The sequence below is a fragment of the Schistocerca cancellata genome, chromosome 12, assembly GCF_023864275.1.
Source record: "Schistocerca cancellata isolate TAMUIC-IGC-003103 chromosome 12, iqSchCanc2.1, whole genome shotgun sequence".
NCBI lineage: Eukaryota > Metazoa > Arthropoda > Insecta > Orthoptera > Acrididae > Schistocerca > Schistocerca cancellata.
This window is the reverse complement of record NC_064637.1, coordinates 7981212-7999186: the sequence shown is the minus strand read 5'-3', so window position 1 is coordinate 7999186 and position 17975 is coordinate 7981212. Positions and strand designations below refer to the sequence as shown.

Genomic DNA, 17975 nt, shown 5'->3' with positions numbered 1-17975 from the left:
CAGTCATTTGTGCTCCATTTCGAGCAAAAATAAGTTCCTCGTTTGTGTCCTCATGTCTCCTACGTGTTGACAGTGATATTATTTTGAGGGTACATTCAGTGGTATACGTGGATACTGTGTAGAACGTCATGCCCGATTCTGAAGTTTAACTGTACGAAGAGCGAGGAAAAGTTTTGTAGAGGTTTGAAATTATATGTAAGGTGTTTTGGTAGTCCTTAATTGCTCTCATCCTCAAATACTGGATGAATGAAGTCTTCGTATTTGTGCACCTTCAGTTATGCTGCCTCGAGACACACACAGTTTCTACCTGTAATACTTATCTTATTGTGCCAGTATTGTTACTCACCATATAGTGGAGGTACTGAGTCAGAGATAGGTGCAACAAAAAGATTGTCACAATATAAGCTTTCTGCCATCAAAGCCTTTGTCAAAAACACACGCACTACTGCAGTCTCGTGCAGCTGAAGCCACATTCCATTGTTTGATATTTTTAAATTCTGTCAATAATTATACAAAATTTGAAAATAACATTTTTGTTGCCCTTGGAAGCAGTTAGGCAGACAACCTGCAACTGGTATTGTGCAGGATAGTGCTCATTAACCTAGATAAGCAGATTCTGCTTTCCGAGACAACGGAACTGTTAAAAATCTATAGAAAGGTTTTAAGATCGCAAGTGCATTTAAGGTAACAACACATCTGCGAACACTGTGAAGTACGCGCCAGAGAGTGCGTAGTCATTAGGGTTTCCTCCCATGTGTCGCATACGGATTGCGAGAAGATTGAGTGCTGAAATGCCTCTGTGTGGGTTGTAGATAATCTAAATTTGTCAGGAGTGATATGTAGGGGTCTGGAGAATGTCTGTAGATTCTTCACTTAATACTACAGGGTCTGGCAAAAACACCTCACGTATTTCAAAAGGTATTTAAAAACAAACAAAGAATGATACAGAGAAAATACTTTTATTTGTGAACAACGAATATTGTGCCATTTTACATTAGTTGGTTCAAAAAATTCTTATTGTTGATGATTTCGCTTTTAATTTCACCGAGGCTGTTTTAACTGTCCGTCCTTACCTTCTACCGGTGTAAAATACGTGGCGCACTCCACTATTGACACATTGACGGAGTCATAGTGGTGTGTCATATCCGGCAATGCAGCTACTCACTACACGATTGCCTCCTCAAGTGCTTACAGCTTCGTGGGGCACTGATTGTGAACTTGAGCCTTTGAGAGACCCCACAGAAAAAAGTCACAAGGTGATAAGTCAGTCGATCAGGTGATTGCTCCTCATGAAAAGAGAAATTGCCCACAAAACAACTCCCTCAAATTTCTAGAGAATGCCACGAAGTGTGATCTGTGGTTTCATCATGTCGGACCCAGACTTCTCCCTCCTCGTGTTCCACAACAGACTGGTTTAACGTAGGTGAAAGGGAGCTTTCGATTATGAGAGAGCAGCAATTTGAATTAACCGTTACCGTCACACCACTGCGGACGTGACACCGGACTCGGTAACAGTGCAGAGAACTGTCACATGAATGCTGTGAAGTGTTTGTTGGTGAAGTTCCTGAGGGTTTTCTGCAGTAGCAGAACTTTTGTTTATTTGGGAGTGGGTCTCACCAGAAGAAATCAAAATGTTGCCAGGACAAATGTCACGAAGAACTTCCTCGTACAGTGCTCTGAGAGTTTCAAAATCTCACGTAATTCTCGAGTAGCCGTCATTTTGTACGGGTGCGTGTGAAGATCTCTTTGTAGGATCCGTCTGTGTTCGATACCCAAACTCAGACAGTTTTTCTAGCAAGAAGAGAACTGCATCGGCCAATTTTGAATCGAATGCGAAATGTTCCCCGAGCAGTAACCGCAGGACCACTGTTAGGAATATACTCCTCCACAAAAAACACGTGACGCGCACATAGCCAAGCCGTTGCTCCTACTGAAAATGACACGTACGCTACTATCAGTCGATATGCCTCCACGTGGGTAACCCTGCCACAGCTCACACACCGACCTCTCCAAATACGAGAGCTCTTTTTGCCAGACCCTGTGTAGTTCCTGAAATTTTGTACACGAGCTTTCTTGCAATAATTTGTGCCTATCTTAGAGTGCCAGCTAATTCAGGTTATTGGCAGTTTGTGGTGCTCTCCTATGCATCAAACGACCTGTGACCATTCTTGCGATCCTTCTTTATATATATTGTAGTGTTCCGTTCTTGTTTGTCACCCGGTCCCACTGCAACACAGTAGTGGTAAGAGGGCAAGACTGGTGTAAGTGGATGCTGACTCTCGTCGTGTTCGGAGTGATCGCTATTTTCAGATATTTTACCATTGCCTCTCTGTGTAGTTGGTTTTTTGCTCCCCACCCATCTCCTCAAGTTCTTGTTAGGTACATGTGAAACTGAGCTAATGGGAGGGAAACACTTCTGTACTTGTAGTTTTGAGTTTTTTGTAGCCACAGACGCATACGGCGATTCTCTTAATATTTCCACTCCGAAGATATTCTGAAGATTGCATTGTATTGCAGGTGACATGTTATTACGATTTTTATTTACACAAATTATACTATTGATGACAGACTTTGCATACAGGGTCTTACAAAAAGTTACGGCCAAACTTTCAGGAAACATTCCTTACACACAAATAAAGAAAAGATGTTATGTGGACATGTGTCCGGAAATGCTTAATTTCCATGTTAGAGCTCATTTTAGTTTCGTCCACCTACGCTCAATGGAGCACGTTATCATGATTTCATACGGGATACTCTACCTGTGCTGCTAGAACATGTGCCGTTACAAGTACGACACAGCATGTGGTTCATGCACGATGGAGCTCCTGCACATTTCAGTCGAAGTATTCATTCGCTTCTCAACAACAGATTCGGTGACCGATGGATTGGTAGAGGTGGACCAATTCCGTGGCCTCCACGCTCTCCTGACCTCAACCCTCTTGACTTTCATTTATGGGGACATTTGAAAGCTCTTGTCTACGCAACCCTGGTACCAAATGTAGAGACTCTTCGTGCTCGTATTGTGGATGGCTGTGATACAATACGTCATTCTCCAGGGCTGCATCAGCGCATCAGGGATTCCGTGCGACGGAGGGTGGATGCATGTATCCTCGCTAACGGAGGACATTTTGAATCTTTCCTGTAACAAAGTGTTGAAGTCACGCTGGTACGTTCTGTTGCTGTGTGTTTCCATTCCATGATTAATGTGATTTGAAGAGAAGTAATAAAATGAGCTCTAACATGGGAAGTAAGCGTTTCCAGACACATGTCCACGTAACATATTTTCTTTCTTTATGTGTGAGGAATGTTTCCTGAAAGTTGGGCCGTACCTTTTTGTAACACCCTGTATATCTTTGTAATGTTGTTTTATAATTGCATGAAATTCCGGTAAACAATCTTCTTCAACAAACAAAAATGAAAACATTAATCAGTGAATATTTTTCTATTCAGATTTTCAGTTTTGTTGGAATTTATTTCTTCAAAATACTGACACGTCACATAAAAGCTGTGCGTATAGTGTCGTTAGCTACTAACAGGCAACTGACTCCTCTCAAACTGACACGGAAGACACTTCCTTTTCTCTTAAATAGTGTGTAATTATTAAATGTCACCAATGCGGTGACCCCAGTAGCATCTCCTGGCAGTCAGCTGGTAGGTTTTCTGCAGCTGGCGCTAATCAGTTCTGTCACAGAGGGAGTATATGATGCTGGCGTCATCTGCTCCCACTGCAGAACGTGGAGCCGACAAAATGAGCACGATTGTTTTGTTTCATTTACTATTTAGAACCTAATGCATTAGAGGCATTACTTGGAAGAACACACACTCATCTGATACCGTTCAATTATCCAGGAACAATGTGCGTCAAATAATTGACACGCTACAATTTTCGATATTCCCAGTGAGCCCTATTTTGTACGGAGGTCGTGCACACTTGTGCACTATTCCAAGATGGGACACAGAATTGACTTGTTAGCAGTCTCCTTTGTACAACAGCTGCAGTTTCCCAGTGCCTTGCTAATAAACTGAAGCCTGTCACTTGCTTTATCTTATAACTAGTGCCCTGATTCTTTTCCTCCAAACCTTCACAAGTGAAATGTGTAACTGTTCATGCATTATGTTGCCAGTGTTGATATATTTCATTTTATTACAACATGTTTTTACATATTTCACTATAATAAATGTTTTTACACATTTTGGCTTTATGCTGCATATAACTAGATATTATTAATTTTCTACCTCTCTTAATATTTCCTTGCACCCTCAGTAGGCTGACCCCTTAGAAAAATATCCAGATTTGATCTACCATAAAAGTTGAAGACAGGACAATAAATTTTCTAAAAATCACATTCTACTGCAATAACATATGGCTAATCTCTCTGTTAGATGGGTTATGAAGGACATGCTTCTGCTTAATTTTCTCAGAGAGAGATCTCAGTTCCCAAAAGCAAAACAGATACAGTAACAATACTTAGTGTGTTGCGATGGACTGTTGAGATTGGCAGTGTCGCACAGTTTTCAGACTGCTCGTGACTTTCACCAGTTCAGGACTAGGGATGTATGTGCCGAGAATAATGTGCCACAGTGTGTCTTAAAAGTTCACAACTTTGTGTGTTCTCGATGCCTCCTGTTGCATCAAAATTAAGATCTTGTATTACAGCCAAATGGGGTGGTGCAGTGGTTAGCACACTGGGCTCGCATTTGGCAGGATGACGGTTCAAACCGGCATCCGGTCATCCAGACGTAGGTTTGCCGTGATTTCCCTAAATTGCGTAAGGCAAATGCTGGGACGATTCCTGCGAAAGGGCACAGCCACTTTCTTTCTCCATCCTGCCCTAATGTCAACACGGGTTTAGAAAACATTGTTCCTGTGAAACGCAACTAGTTCACATGAAGTGTCGAGTGCTATTGACAAGGGATTTCAGATCAATTCCGTATTTCTGGAAGCTTTTGATACTGTACCACACAAGCTGCTCGTAGTGAAATTGCGTGCTTATGGAATATCGTCTGTTATGTAACTGGATTTATGATTTCCTGTCAGAGAGGCCACAGTTCGTAGTAATTGATGGAAAGTCGTCGAGTAAAACAGAAGTGATTTCTGGCGTTCCCCAAGGTAGTGTTATAGGCCCTTTACTGTTCCTTATCTATATAAACAATTTTGGAGACAATCTGAGTAGCCGTCTTCGGTTGTCTGCAGATTATGCTGTCGTTTATCGACTAAAAAAGTCATCAGAAGATCAAAACAAACTGCAAAATGATTTAGAAGAAATATCGGAATGGTGCGAAAAGTTGCAGTTGACCCCAAATAATGAAAAGTGTGAGGTCATCCACGAGTGCTAAAAGAAAGTCGTTAAAATTTGGTTACACGATACATCAGTCTAATCTAAAAGCCGTAAATTCAACTAAATACCTAGGTATTACGATTACGAACAACTCAAATTGGAAGGAACACATGAAAAGGCTAACCTAAGACTGCGTTTTAGTGGCAGGACACTTAGAAAATGTAAGAGACCTACTAAGGAGACTGCCTACACTACACTTGTCCATCCTCTTTTAGAATACTGCTGTGCAGTGTGGGATCCTTTGCAGATAGGACAGACGGAGTACATCGAAAAAGTTCAAAGAAAGGCAGCACGTTTTGTATTATTGCGAAATATGGGGGAGAGTGTCACAGAAATGATACACGATTTGGGCTGGAAATCATTAAACAAAAGGCGTTTTTCATTGCGACAGAATCTTCTCACGAAATTCCAATCACCAACTTTCTCCTCCGGATGCGAAAATATATTGTTGACACTGACCTACATAGGGAGGAATGATCACCACAATAAAATAAGGGAAATCAGAGCTCCTACGGAAAGATATAGGTGTTCATTCTTTCCGCGCGCTATACGAGATTGGAATAATAGAGAATTGTGAAGGTGGTTCGATGAACCCTCTACCGGGCACATGTGATTTGCAGAGTATCCACGTTGATGTAGATGTAGATGTAGATGTAGATGTAGAGATGTGACCACAAGTATCCTGCATGAGTGGTAGTTCAGCTCATACTAACAACTTCATGTAAATTCTTATCCTCTTCTTTGTTAGCACTGTCGTCTTGCTCGTACAGGGAACTAAATAGGAATGGAATCCTCCTTGTCACTTCATACAACGTCGGTGGTTCTGTGCGGCAGATGCTGCAACATAGTGATTTCTGCACTCGAGCTCCGTCTGGCACATGCTGCTCAAGGAGTACCTCAGGCAAATAAAAAAGAGAATGTAAGATATCATCTACACGCAAATAACAGCTTTATTGATTAGTGTTGTCACATTTAATTATTATCAGAATTATAATAAAATCAGTTATACACACTCGATCATTTATAAATGACGAGGGTACGGAAATTTCTGCACCTCCGATGCATAGGAGCAAATTCCCGAATTAATTCAGCTGAATTCCTTACCCTCTCAATAATAAGGTAATATAGTAGGCTATAGAGTAATCCGGGAGTTGACTCCAGTTGAAATTATAGTTTGATGTTAAATATTTAATAAAATATTTTTGTTATATTAAATACATTATTTTTTCAATATTATGAAAAGGATAGAGTCTTACTCAGTCGAAAGATGACACTAGGTTGCACACAGGCACAACAGTTCTGTCAGACCTCCTGTAATGCGGCAATTTGACATGCTGTGGACTTCACAAGTTGGTGGAAGTTCCTTGCTGAAGTACTGACCCGTGTTCCCTCTATAGCTGTCCAAAATTGCTGGTGCAAGATTTTGTGCCTGACCTAACCTCTCAGTTATATCCCGTAAATGTTCCACGGGGTTGATGTCAGGTGATGTGGGTGGCCAAATCATTCGCTTGAATTGTGCACAATGTTCTTTAAACCGATTGCAAACATTTGTGGCCCCGTGACATGGCACATTGTTATGCGTACAAATTTCACGGTGCTTTCAGAATTTAAAGTCCACGAATGGCTGCAGTTTATCTCCAGTGCCAGTGACTGGCATATTGGACCAGAAGACCCAATCCGTTCCTTGTAAACACAGCCCACGCCATTATGGAGCGTCCAACAGATAGTACAGTGCCTTGTCGACAACACGAGTCCGTGACTTCGCGGTATCTGCACCGTGATCGGACCGTACGATAGACTTTTACCGACTGAAATCGGAACTCGTCTGACCGGGCCACACTTTTCCAGTCGCCTAGAGTCCGACTGATACAGTTGCGAGCCCGGGGAGGCGCCGTAGGCGATGTCGTGTCGTCGGCAAAGTCACTCGCGTCAGTCGTCTGCTGCCGTCTCTCATTAATGCCGAATTTCGCCACACTGTCCTAATGGATATATTCGTCGCATGTCCGACATTTATTTGTGCAGTCATTTCACACAATGTTGCTTGTCTGTTAGCACTGACAACTGTAAGCAAATGTGGCTGCTCTCAGTCATCGAGCGAAGGCCTTCGGCCTCGGCGTTTGTCCACGGTGAGAGGTAATGCCTGAAATTTGGTATTCTTGGCACACCCTTGACTCTGTGTGTCTCACAATATAGAATTCCTTAACGATTTCCCAAATGGAATGGCCTGTGTGTCTAGCTCCAATTCCATTCGATGATGAAAGTCTGTTAATTCCCACTGTGCGGCCATAACCACTTTGGAAACCTCTTTACAAGATCACCTCAGTACGACTGCCAATGCAGTGCCATTTTCTACCTCGTTCGTGCAATCCTACCGTCATTTGTATACGTTTGTATCGCTGTCCCCTGACTTGTCTCACCTTAGTGCAATATTGTTGATATTCCTGTCTGGACTTCCCATTGTTTGTATATCGAGTTGAGTTGATGCAGCTCTCCATGCTACTCTATCCTGTGCAAGCCTCTTCATCTGCCAGTACCTACTGCAACCTACATCCTTCTGAATCTGCGTAGTGTATTCATCTCTTGGTCTCCCTCTATTATTTTTAACCTCTATGCTGCCCTCCAATACTGAATTGGAGATCCCTTGATGCCTCAGAACATGTCCTACCAACCGATCCCTTCTTCTAGTCACGTTGTGCCACAAATTTCTCTTCTGCCCAATTCTATTCAATACCTTCTCTTTAGTTATGTGATCTACCCATCATCAGCATTCTTTTGTAGCACCACATTTCGAAAGCTTCTATTCCCTTCTTGTCGAAACTATTTATCGTCCACATTCCACTTCCATACATGGCTACACTCCATACAAATACGAGGGCAGTTCAATAAGTAATGCAACACTTTTTTTTTCTCGGCCAATTTTGGTTGAAAAAAACGGAAATTTCTTGTGGAATATTTTAAACATTCCCGCTTCGTCTCGTATAGTTTCATTGACTTCCGACAGGTGGGAGCGCTGTACGGAGCTGTTAAAATGGCGTCTGTAACGGATGTGCGTTGCAAACAACGAGCAGTGATAGAGTTTCTTTTGGTGGAAAACCAGGGCATCTCAGATATTCATAGGCGCTTGCAGAATGTCTACGGTGATCTGGCAGTGGACAAAAGCACGGTGAGTCGTTGGGCAAAGCGTGTGTCATCATCGCCGCAAGGTCAAGCAAGACTGTCTGATCTCCCGCGTGCGGGCCGGCCGTGCACAGCTGTGACTCCTGCAATGGCGGAGCGTGCGAACACACTCGTTCGAGATGATCGACGGATCACCATCAAACAACTCAGTGCTCAACTTGACATCTCTGTTGGTAGTGCTGTCACCATTGTTCACCAGTTTGGATATTCAAAGGTTTGTTCCCGCTGGGTCCCTCGTTGTCTAACCGAACTCCATAAAGAGTAAAGGAGAACCATCTGTTCGGAATTGCTTGCTCGTCATGTGGCTGAGGGTGACAATTTCTTGTCAAAGATTGTTACAGGCGATGAAACATGGGTTCATCACTTCGAACCTGAAACAAAACGGCAATCAATGGAGTGGCGCCACACCTACTCCCCTACCAAGAAAAAGTTTAAAGCCATACCCTCAGCCAGTAAAGTCATGGTTACAGTCTTCTGGGACGCTGAAGGGGTTATTCTGTTCGATGTCCTTCCCCATGGTCAAACGATAAACTCTGAAGTGTACTGTGCTACTCTTCAGAAATTGAAGAAACGACTTCAGCGTGTTCGTAGGCACAAAAATCTGAACGAACTTCTACTTCTTCATGACAACGCAAGACCTCACACAAGTCTTCGCATCTGAGAGGAGCTCACAAAACTTCAGTGGACTGTTCTTCCTCATGCACCCTACAGCCCCAATCTCGCACCGTCGGATTTCCATATGTTTGGCCCAATGAAGGATGCAATCCGTGGGAGGCACTACGCGGATGATGAAGAAGTTATTGATGCAGTACGACGTTGGCTCCGACATCGACCAGTGGAATGGTACCGTGCAGGCATACAGGCCCTCATTTCAAGGTGGCGTAAGGCCGTAGCATTGAATGGAGATTACGTTGAAAAATAGTGTTGTGTAGCTAAAAGATTGGGAAATAACCTGGTGTATTTCAATGCTGAATAAAACAACCCCTGTTTCAGAAAAAAATGTGTTGCATTACTTATTGAACTGCCCTCGTACTTTCAGAAACAACTTTCTGACACTTAAATCTATACTCGCTGTTAACGAATTTCTCTTCTTCAGAAACACTTTCCTGGCCATCGCCAGTCTACATTTTATATCCCATCTACTTCGACCATCATCAGTTATTTTGCTCCCCAAATAGCAAAATTCATTTACTACTTCAAGCGTCTCATTTCCTAATCTTAATTCCCTCAGCACAACCCCCCCCCCCCCCTTCCCCATGAACCATGGACCTTGCTGTTGGTGGGGAGGCTTGCGTGTCTCAGCGAAACAGATAGCCGTACCGTAGGTGCAACCACAACGGAGGGGTATCTGTTGAGAGTCCAGACAAGCGCGTGGTTCCTGAAGAGGGGCACTAGGCTTTTCAGTAGTTGCAGGGGCAGCAGTCTGGATGATTGACTGATCTGACCTTGTAACACTTACCAAAATGGCCTTGCTGTGCTGGTACTGCGAACAGTTGAAAGCAAGAGGAAACTACAACCGTAATTTTTCCCGAGGGCATGCAGCTTTACTGTATGGTTAATGATGATGGCGTCCTCTTGGGTAAAATATTCTGGAGGTAAAATAGTCCCCCATTCGGATCTCTGGGCGGGGACTACTCAAGAGGACGTCGTTATCAGGAGAAAGAAAACTGCTGTTCTACGGATCGGAGCGTGGAATGTCAGATCCCTTAATCGGGCAAGTAGGTTAAAAATTTAAAAAGGGAAATGGGTAGGTTAAAGTTAGATATAGTGGGAATTAGTGAAGTTCGGTGGCAGGAGGAACAAGACTTTTGGTCGGGCGAATACAGGGTTATAAATACAGAGTCAAATAGGGGTAATGCAGGAGTAGGTTTAATAATGAATAAAAAAAATAGGAATGCAGGTAAGCTACTACAAACAGCATAGTGAACGCATTATTGTGGCCAAGATAGACACGAACCCCACACCTACTACAGTAGTACAAGTTTATCTGCTCTGCAGATGACGGAGAAATTGAAGAAATGTATGATGAAATGAAAGAAATTATTCAGATAGTGAAGGGAGACGAAAATTTAATATTCATGGGTGACTGGAATTCGGTAGTAGGAAAGGGGAGAGAAGGAAACATAGTAGGTGAATATGGATTGGGGGTAAGAAATGAAAGAGGAAGCCGCCTGGTAGAATTTTGCCCCTGGAACTACTGAAAAGGCTGCTGCCCCTCTTCAGGAACCGCTCTTGAGATACTCCTCCATTGCGGTTGCACCTATGGTACGACTATCTGTTTCGCTGAGCTACGTAAGCCTCCCCACCAACGGTAAGGTCCATGGTTGATGGGGCAGGGGGCAAGTTGTATATCTAACCTAAAATCATTTATCCTGGACAGCTCCTTCTAAGATTAATTTCTGTTTAAAAACTGGCAGTCTGTAAAAAATAGCATTTTAGTGTAGTTGCATGAATATGGCTAAAGAACAGTTTGCCCATTAATGTTGACATTAACACAACCTTTTACGAGGTCTCTTTAAAAAATTCTGGTACTTTGTCCATAGAAATGTTGTATGCTTACCTTTTACGTATTGTGCACGTTCTCTTTCGAAATACTCTCCCCCAAAATTGATACGACACTCCCAATGCCGTTTCCACTTCCGGAAGCAGTCTTTGTACGCCTCTTGCCAGATTGTGCAAAGCACCATCTGCAAATTTTCTTCTATCCCGCCTATTGTTGCAAACTTTCGTCTTTAATTGGGATTTTCAACTTTAGAAATAAGAAAAAAAAGTTCACAGTAGCCAGTTCTATAGAGTATGGAGGATAAGGCAACACAGTGATTTCGTTTTTTGTGCAATAGTTGTGCACTAACAGTGACAAATGTCCGAACATGTTATCGTGATACAAAAGTCGTGAACTATCTCGCCACGTTTCAGGCCATTTCCTTGTCACATTTTCTTGCAGGCGTTGCAACACGTCTCGATACTACCAACAATTAACAGTTTGCCCCTGTGGCATGAATTTGTGATGAACTAATCCTTCTAAGTCAAAGAAAACTCTCAGCATGGCTTCGATATTTGACCTGACCTGACAAGCAGTTTTCGGCCTTGGAGAACCTTTCCTGACCTATTGCGAAGATTGAACCTCGGTCTCAACATCATAATCATACACCTGTGTCTCCTCACCAGTTACGATTTGCATAAGGAACATCTCGTTCTCATTTGTGCGATCGGAAAGCCCTTCGCAGATTGTGGGATGAAGTCTTCCTGGTCTCAACTCACAAGTCGTGGAACGAACTTGACGACAGCAAGATGCATTCCAAGATTGAGTGTCAGGATTTCATGACACGATTCGTCTGCAATCTCTCAGACAGTCAATCTTTGATCGTTACACAATTTCACTGACATTCCTGACACGAGCGTCGTCAGTAGACGTCGAAGCGTATCCTAAACGAGGGTCGTCTTTAACTTCCATCTGTCCATTTTTAAACTGTGTGAACCATTTGTAACACCGTAGGCTTCCTTCATTATTTGATGTGTGTCTGTAAAGGTTTTCTTCCACTTCACACACAATTTAATGCAGACACATCGCTCCTTTAACTCTGCTATTTAGAAATTTGCTAACTGTGCGACACTATGTTCTACTCAATACAGCACTGAACAATGAAACTTCCGGCAGTTACATATTAATCACCAGTACATACAGGGATGCCAACTGCACTTTGCTCAACGCGCCATTGGCGCAAAATTATGAATGTTCTGGAATTTTTTGGACAGACCTCATATACATATCCTGTAAATTGACTCATTTCACATCATTCCAACAGAAGAATCATTCAAATAATCTATGGAACATGTAACTAACTAACTAATTGAGGTAAATACAATAGCTCCTTCATGCCAACCAGATGACTTCTAAAAATAACCTAGATTTTTATGCAATATTAACATGCAAAATACATAGATATTTGTCTGACAAAAATCTTCTGACAGTGTCGACCGGAAGACTCTCTTTCAAATTCTGAAGGTGGCAGCGGTAAAATACAGGGATCGAAAGGCTATTTACAATTTGTATAGGAACCAGATGGCAGTTGTAAGAGTTGAGGGGCATGAAAGGGAAGCAGTGGTTGGGAAGGAAGTGAGACAGGGTTGTAGCCTATCCTCGATGTTATTCAATCTGTATATTGATCCAGCAGTAACAGAAACAAAAGAAAAATTTCGAGTAGGAATTAAAATCCACGGAGAAGAAATAAAAACTTTGAGGTTCGCCGATGACATTGTAATTCTGTCAGAGACAGCAAAGGACCCGGAAGAGCAGATGAACGGAATGGACAGTGTCTTGAAAGGAGGATATAAGATGAACATCAACAAAAGCAAAACGAGGGTTTATGCTGAGGGAATTAGATTACGAAATGAGACACTTAAAGTAGTAAAGGAGTTTTGCTATTTGGGGAGCAAAATAACTGACGATGGTCGAAGTAGACAGGATATAAAATGTAGACTAGCAGTGACAAGAAAGTGTTTCCGAAGAAGAGAAATTTGTTAACATCGAGTATAGATTTAAGTGTGAGGAAGTCGTTTCTTAAAGTATTTGTATGGAGTGTAGCCGTGTATGGAAGTGAAACATGGACGATAAATAGTTTTGACAAGAAGAGAATAGGATCTTTCGAAATGTGTTGCTACAGAAGAATGCTGAAGATTAGATGGGTAAATGACTTAAGCAATGATGATGTACTGAATATCATTGGGGAGAAGGGGAATTTGTGGCAAACCTTGACTAGAAGTGGGGATCGGTTGGTAGGACGCGTTCTGAGGCATCAAGGGATCACAAATTTAGCGTTGGAGGGCAGTGTGGAGGGTAAAAATCGTAGAGGGAGACCAAGAAATAAATACACTAAGCAGATTCAGAAGGATGTAGGTTGCAGTAGGTACTGGGAGATAAAGAGGCTTGCACAGGACATAGTAGCCTGGAGAGCTGCATCAAACCAGTCTCAGGACTGAAGACCACCACCACCACCACCACCACCACCACCACCAACAACAACAACAACAACAACAACAACAACATACAATGTGCATTGTTACCGGTCAGACATTTTATATTTGGGCAACTGCTGCATCTGGAGCTTCTTTGTGAGCCACCAACAGCTCTAGGCTTTCCTCTGTAGTAGATATGGGCATTACTATTCTTCTGAATTTGGGATGGATGGTTTATGACAAATTTCATTAGTGGATGTATGTATTGTGATGTTGCCTCTGAAATGCCAAATTCCTTTCAGCAGTTAGTTACCCCACATAATTGTTCCGTAAGGCGTTATTTAGGGGCAGTATGCAAAATATGTCAGAGGATCGATTCACTCGTTTCCGAGACTACCGATTATACGAAGAGCAAAGGTAGCTGCACTTAATTGTTTCAGATGTTCAGTAATATATTTCTTTTTGTTGATATGTACACCCAAAAATTTAGAGCCATCTACTGTATTTACTGTCACCTGTCAATGTGCTGCATAAGTTGCCGGTATGACTCAGTTTGTTGTTACTTCCCCCTGCCACTCTGGCACAGGCAACGATTTGTGTACCCCATCTCGCAGTTGCGGCAACACGCACAGATAAGGGCAGTCTGCTCGGCTCTCTGTTTACGCAGCTGACAGCTGCGTTAACCCACAGCTCGTCGTGGTGCTGCTAAAACTCCAGAAATCCTACACCGGCGTGTGATGTTGCAGCAACTATTTCTCATGTACCCGGGCTAGGTAGGATATGGTTTACTGAAAATTTGGATAATCCAGAAATATTGTCCTAAATGCAAAAAACGAGGTTCTTGTGTAATATGAAATGTAAGACTGTTCCGTTGTGTGTAGCATCGCAAAACTAATAATTTTTCTGTTTTGAGAATAATTTATTTCAGAAAAATACAAAATTACGAAGAGAGAACGGCTGTCTAATACCGTAGTTACCTCCAGGTGGTGGAACTGAGTATTGGAAATACATTAGCAAAATTGAAGAAAAACTATCCTTGTTGGTGTAACCGTGAGTTCCTTCCTCAGAGGGGTGAGGTGGATAAGGCAGGGAAGCACGGCCAGGTTGTTCGGAACCCACGCCGTAAGTGAGGGCTGGCTTTGAAGAGAACCACACTGTGTGCATTAGCAGGTCCCGGGAATGAAAGGGGGAGCGCCAGCTGCTGGCAGAGGTAGCGTGTGTGAGATAAGAAGTGATCGGTCTGGAATTTTAGGAAGGAGGAAAATAATTTTTTTCCCTCTAGTAACCACACCAGTAAGTCTGAGTGAGCTGTCTTCTCCGTCCCGAATCTATCCATCTGCTGTCTGCGACGAAGAAACTGACTAGCCAGAAAGCTAGGACTGTTTAATACGTGTCTGTCCACATTTCTGTTTTAGACGAGAATAACGTACTGACCGATGGGAGAGAAAATTGAGGATCTGTTACGTGGTGAAATGTTTTGCATTCGGAAAGGTAAAAGTGCCAAAAAGGCAGTTACGATGTAGCTCTCGATAATCGAGTCGAGACTTGAGAAATATTGAGATGTCGTTTTATCGGTATCAAAAATTGTACAGCAATGTAAAATGGTGCGAGATGTTTGAAGAACTGAGGGGGACAATCAGAATGCGAGATCGAGAACAAAGTGCTTGGATTAAAAATGGTATAAAACTGGAATGCAGTCTTTCACTCCTACTGTTCGATCTGTACGTAGAAGTAGTGATGACAGAAATAAAAGAAAGCTTTGAGAGAGGGATTACATTTCAGGGTTAAAGCATATCAATAAGATTTGCTGAAGACTTTGTTATCCTCAGGGAAAGTGATGAAGAATTGCAAAACAGTGTAATGAGCACTGACTATTGATTGAAAGTATATTGAAGAAAGATGAAAGCAGTGAGGAATAGCACAAACGAGTTAAAGAAACTTACCACCAAAACTGGGAACTTCCGTGCAGATGAAGTGAAGAAATTCTGCTATTATGGAAACAAAATAAAACATGTTAGTTGAAGGAAGTAGGATATTAAAAACAGAGTATCATGGTTAAAAAGGACATTCCTGGGCAAGAGAAATTTGCTAGTGTCAAGTGTTGGCTGTAATCTATTTATTTATTTATTCCATGTGATTCGATGGTACACAGTGTGTTGCAGATGGTGGAAAATATCATTTAACATCGTTAACATATATTAACATAGGCCTATAGTGTCCTAATGTATTATATTGCTCAATGTTTTCAATTTAACACAAACGGCAAGATTACTGTTCTAAGTATTCATTTACAGAGTAAAAACAGTGACACAACAAATATGACTTCATGGCTTTGCTAAATTTTATGTTGTCTTCGATGGACTTAATACTAGTGGGAAGATTGTTGAACAGTTGGAGACCCATGTGGAAAACTCCTTTTTTACGCAGTTGAGTGTTTGTACATATAACATGCAGGTTTGCGTTTTTCCTGGTGTTGTGTTCATGTATTCGAGGAAGAAATTGTGAGAGATTCGTTTATAGCACAGCATTGTATGGTAGTGAATCATGGACTTTGAGAAAATCAGAAAAGAAGAGAAGTGTTAGAAAGATGTTGAAAATTGGATGGAGTAATAAGATAAGGAATAGGGTAGTTCTTTGCAGGATCATTGAGAAAAGGAATGTGTGGAGAACACTAACAAGGATGATTGAACACTTGTTAAGATATCAGGGAGTAACTTCTGTACTGCTAGAGGAAGCTGCAGAGGGTAAAAACTGGAGGGTGAGACAGAGATTGAAAAATACCTCGTAATTAATTGAGGATGTCGGATGCAGGTGTTAGCCTGAAATGAAGAGGTTAACATAAGAGAGGAGTTCGTGGCTGGCCGCATCAAACCTGTCGTAAGTCAAACCCGGCAGAATACTGATTTTTTAATTATGTGTGGTGAACATCAATAAAACTGACAAGGTGAACATTTATGAAACCGACAAATTGCAGGAATAGATTCTAGACTGGAAATGAAATAAAAAAAGGTCCTACGAATATGTCTGGAAATGCATCATTGCCACAGTAGATGGTACTGACGAATGCCAGTTCGTCTGACCAGGTGCCACATGTTCCTCGTGTGTTGCAGGCTGTGTGATTGACGCAGGACACTGTAAACGGCCCGGTTTTTGTCTCGGGAACGATCTGAGATAGCGATCGTGTACGGCCGAGCAGATGGAAATGTTCGAGAGGCAGCACGACTAAACCAAAATGAGTATCTTCACGTACACCGACCACATCACACAACATTTCGAGCCCTTTTTGGGCATTTGTGTGATCGGGGGTCCTTTTAGACAGACGAAGGTGCAGGGAGGTGGCAGACCGTGCGTACACCAGATTTGGAGGACCGGGTTCTGTGGTGTATTGAGATGAACCCTAGTACATGCTCCCAGCAAGTGGCCTACCAACACGGTGTAAGCCAGAGTACGGTTGTGTGTATCCTGCACGACAACCGCTACTGTCCCTATCATCTACAAGACATAAGGAACATGTGATGTGTGGTCAGAGGAACTGTCATTCGTTACCACCATCTACCGTGGCAATGATACATTTATCAACATGTGTTCATAGGATCTTTTTTTCTCCCATTTCCAGTCATGAATCCAACCCTGCAGTTTATATAATGTTGATGCTGTGTGTGTGTGTGTGTGTGTGTGTGTGTGTGTGTGTGAGAGAGAGAGAGAGAGACTTGTAAGTTCGAGTACACTCAATAACATACTCGTCACATTTTCAGTTATTTTTGGCCGGCGATGGCGCTTGTACTGGGCCACCCCACTCCAGGACCTGCAGTACACGGAAGCCAGATTGAAGCAGTACGCCATGCACCTGCGAGGAGCGCTGCAGGAGGAGAATGTGGGCCGCGTGGAGGCGAGCGTCACCGCCCTGCCGGAGCTGAGGCCAGATGACGAAGTTCCCGTTCCGTTACAGGTTAGAAATGGCCCGTAAAAGTCTGCTCGAGAGAGTCCCTAATTTTTCAGGATGACAGTGGATGACGTCAGTCTTGCGACGGTGTGAGCAGTGTCACTGTGTGGTCGAAGGAATTTGTATGATATCTCTCGTAGTTAAAATACCAACCAGCTGCAAAGGAGGTCACAGTCTGTTGGATAGTGGGGTGGTGGTATGGGTGGTGGTGGTGCCCCCCCCCCCCCCCCCCCCCCACTTCACCACCACCACCACCACCACCACCGTCACCACCAACATTCCCTAGTTTCCCCCATAACCAAAGTATCTATCCCATGCTGTCTTCTTAGGTATTTGTCTCATGTGTTTGGCACAATAACTCATTTTGATAATATACAATGCCTTTCTTCAGTTACAAACATAAGTTTTCAGATCACTTGACATATCAAATTCTGATAAAATTTCGAGCTTTTGATGGAAGCCTCCATCTTCAATGACTAGGCAAAGCTGGTGAAGTTCCCTTATGTATGTCCAGAGGATGACGGGTCACTGGCTAGCTTGTCGTGTTACTGTATAAACCA

At 42.6% G+C, this 17975-nt stretch overlaps 1 protein-coding gene across 6 annotated transcripts in view; it reads left to right on the top strand.

Annotated features, from left to right (window-relative positions):
* The window catches only part of LOC126109831 (uncharacterized), a 200212-nt gene that overhangs the window by 105682 nt on the left and 76555 nt on the right, over positions 1–17975 (top strand). For all 6 annotated transcript variants that reach the window (XM_049914889.1, XM_049914887.1, XM_049914890.1 and 3 more), the window contains one exon: positions 17228–17421. In XM_049914889.1, the coding sequence (XP_049770846.1) occupies positions 17228–17421 (194 nt within the window). The remainder of the gene's footprint in view (positions 1–17227; positions 17422–17975) is intronic.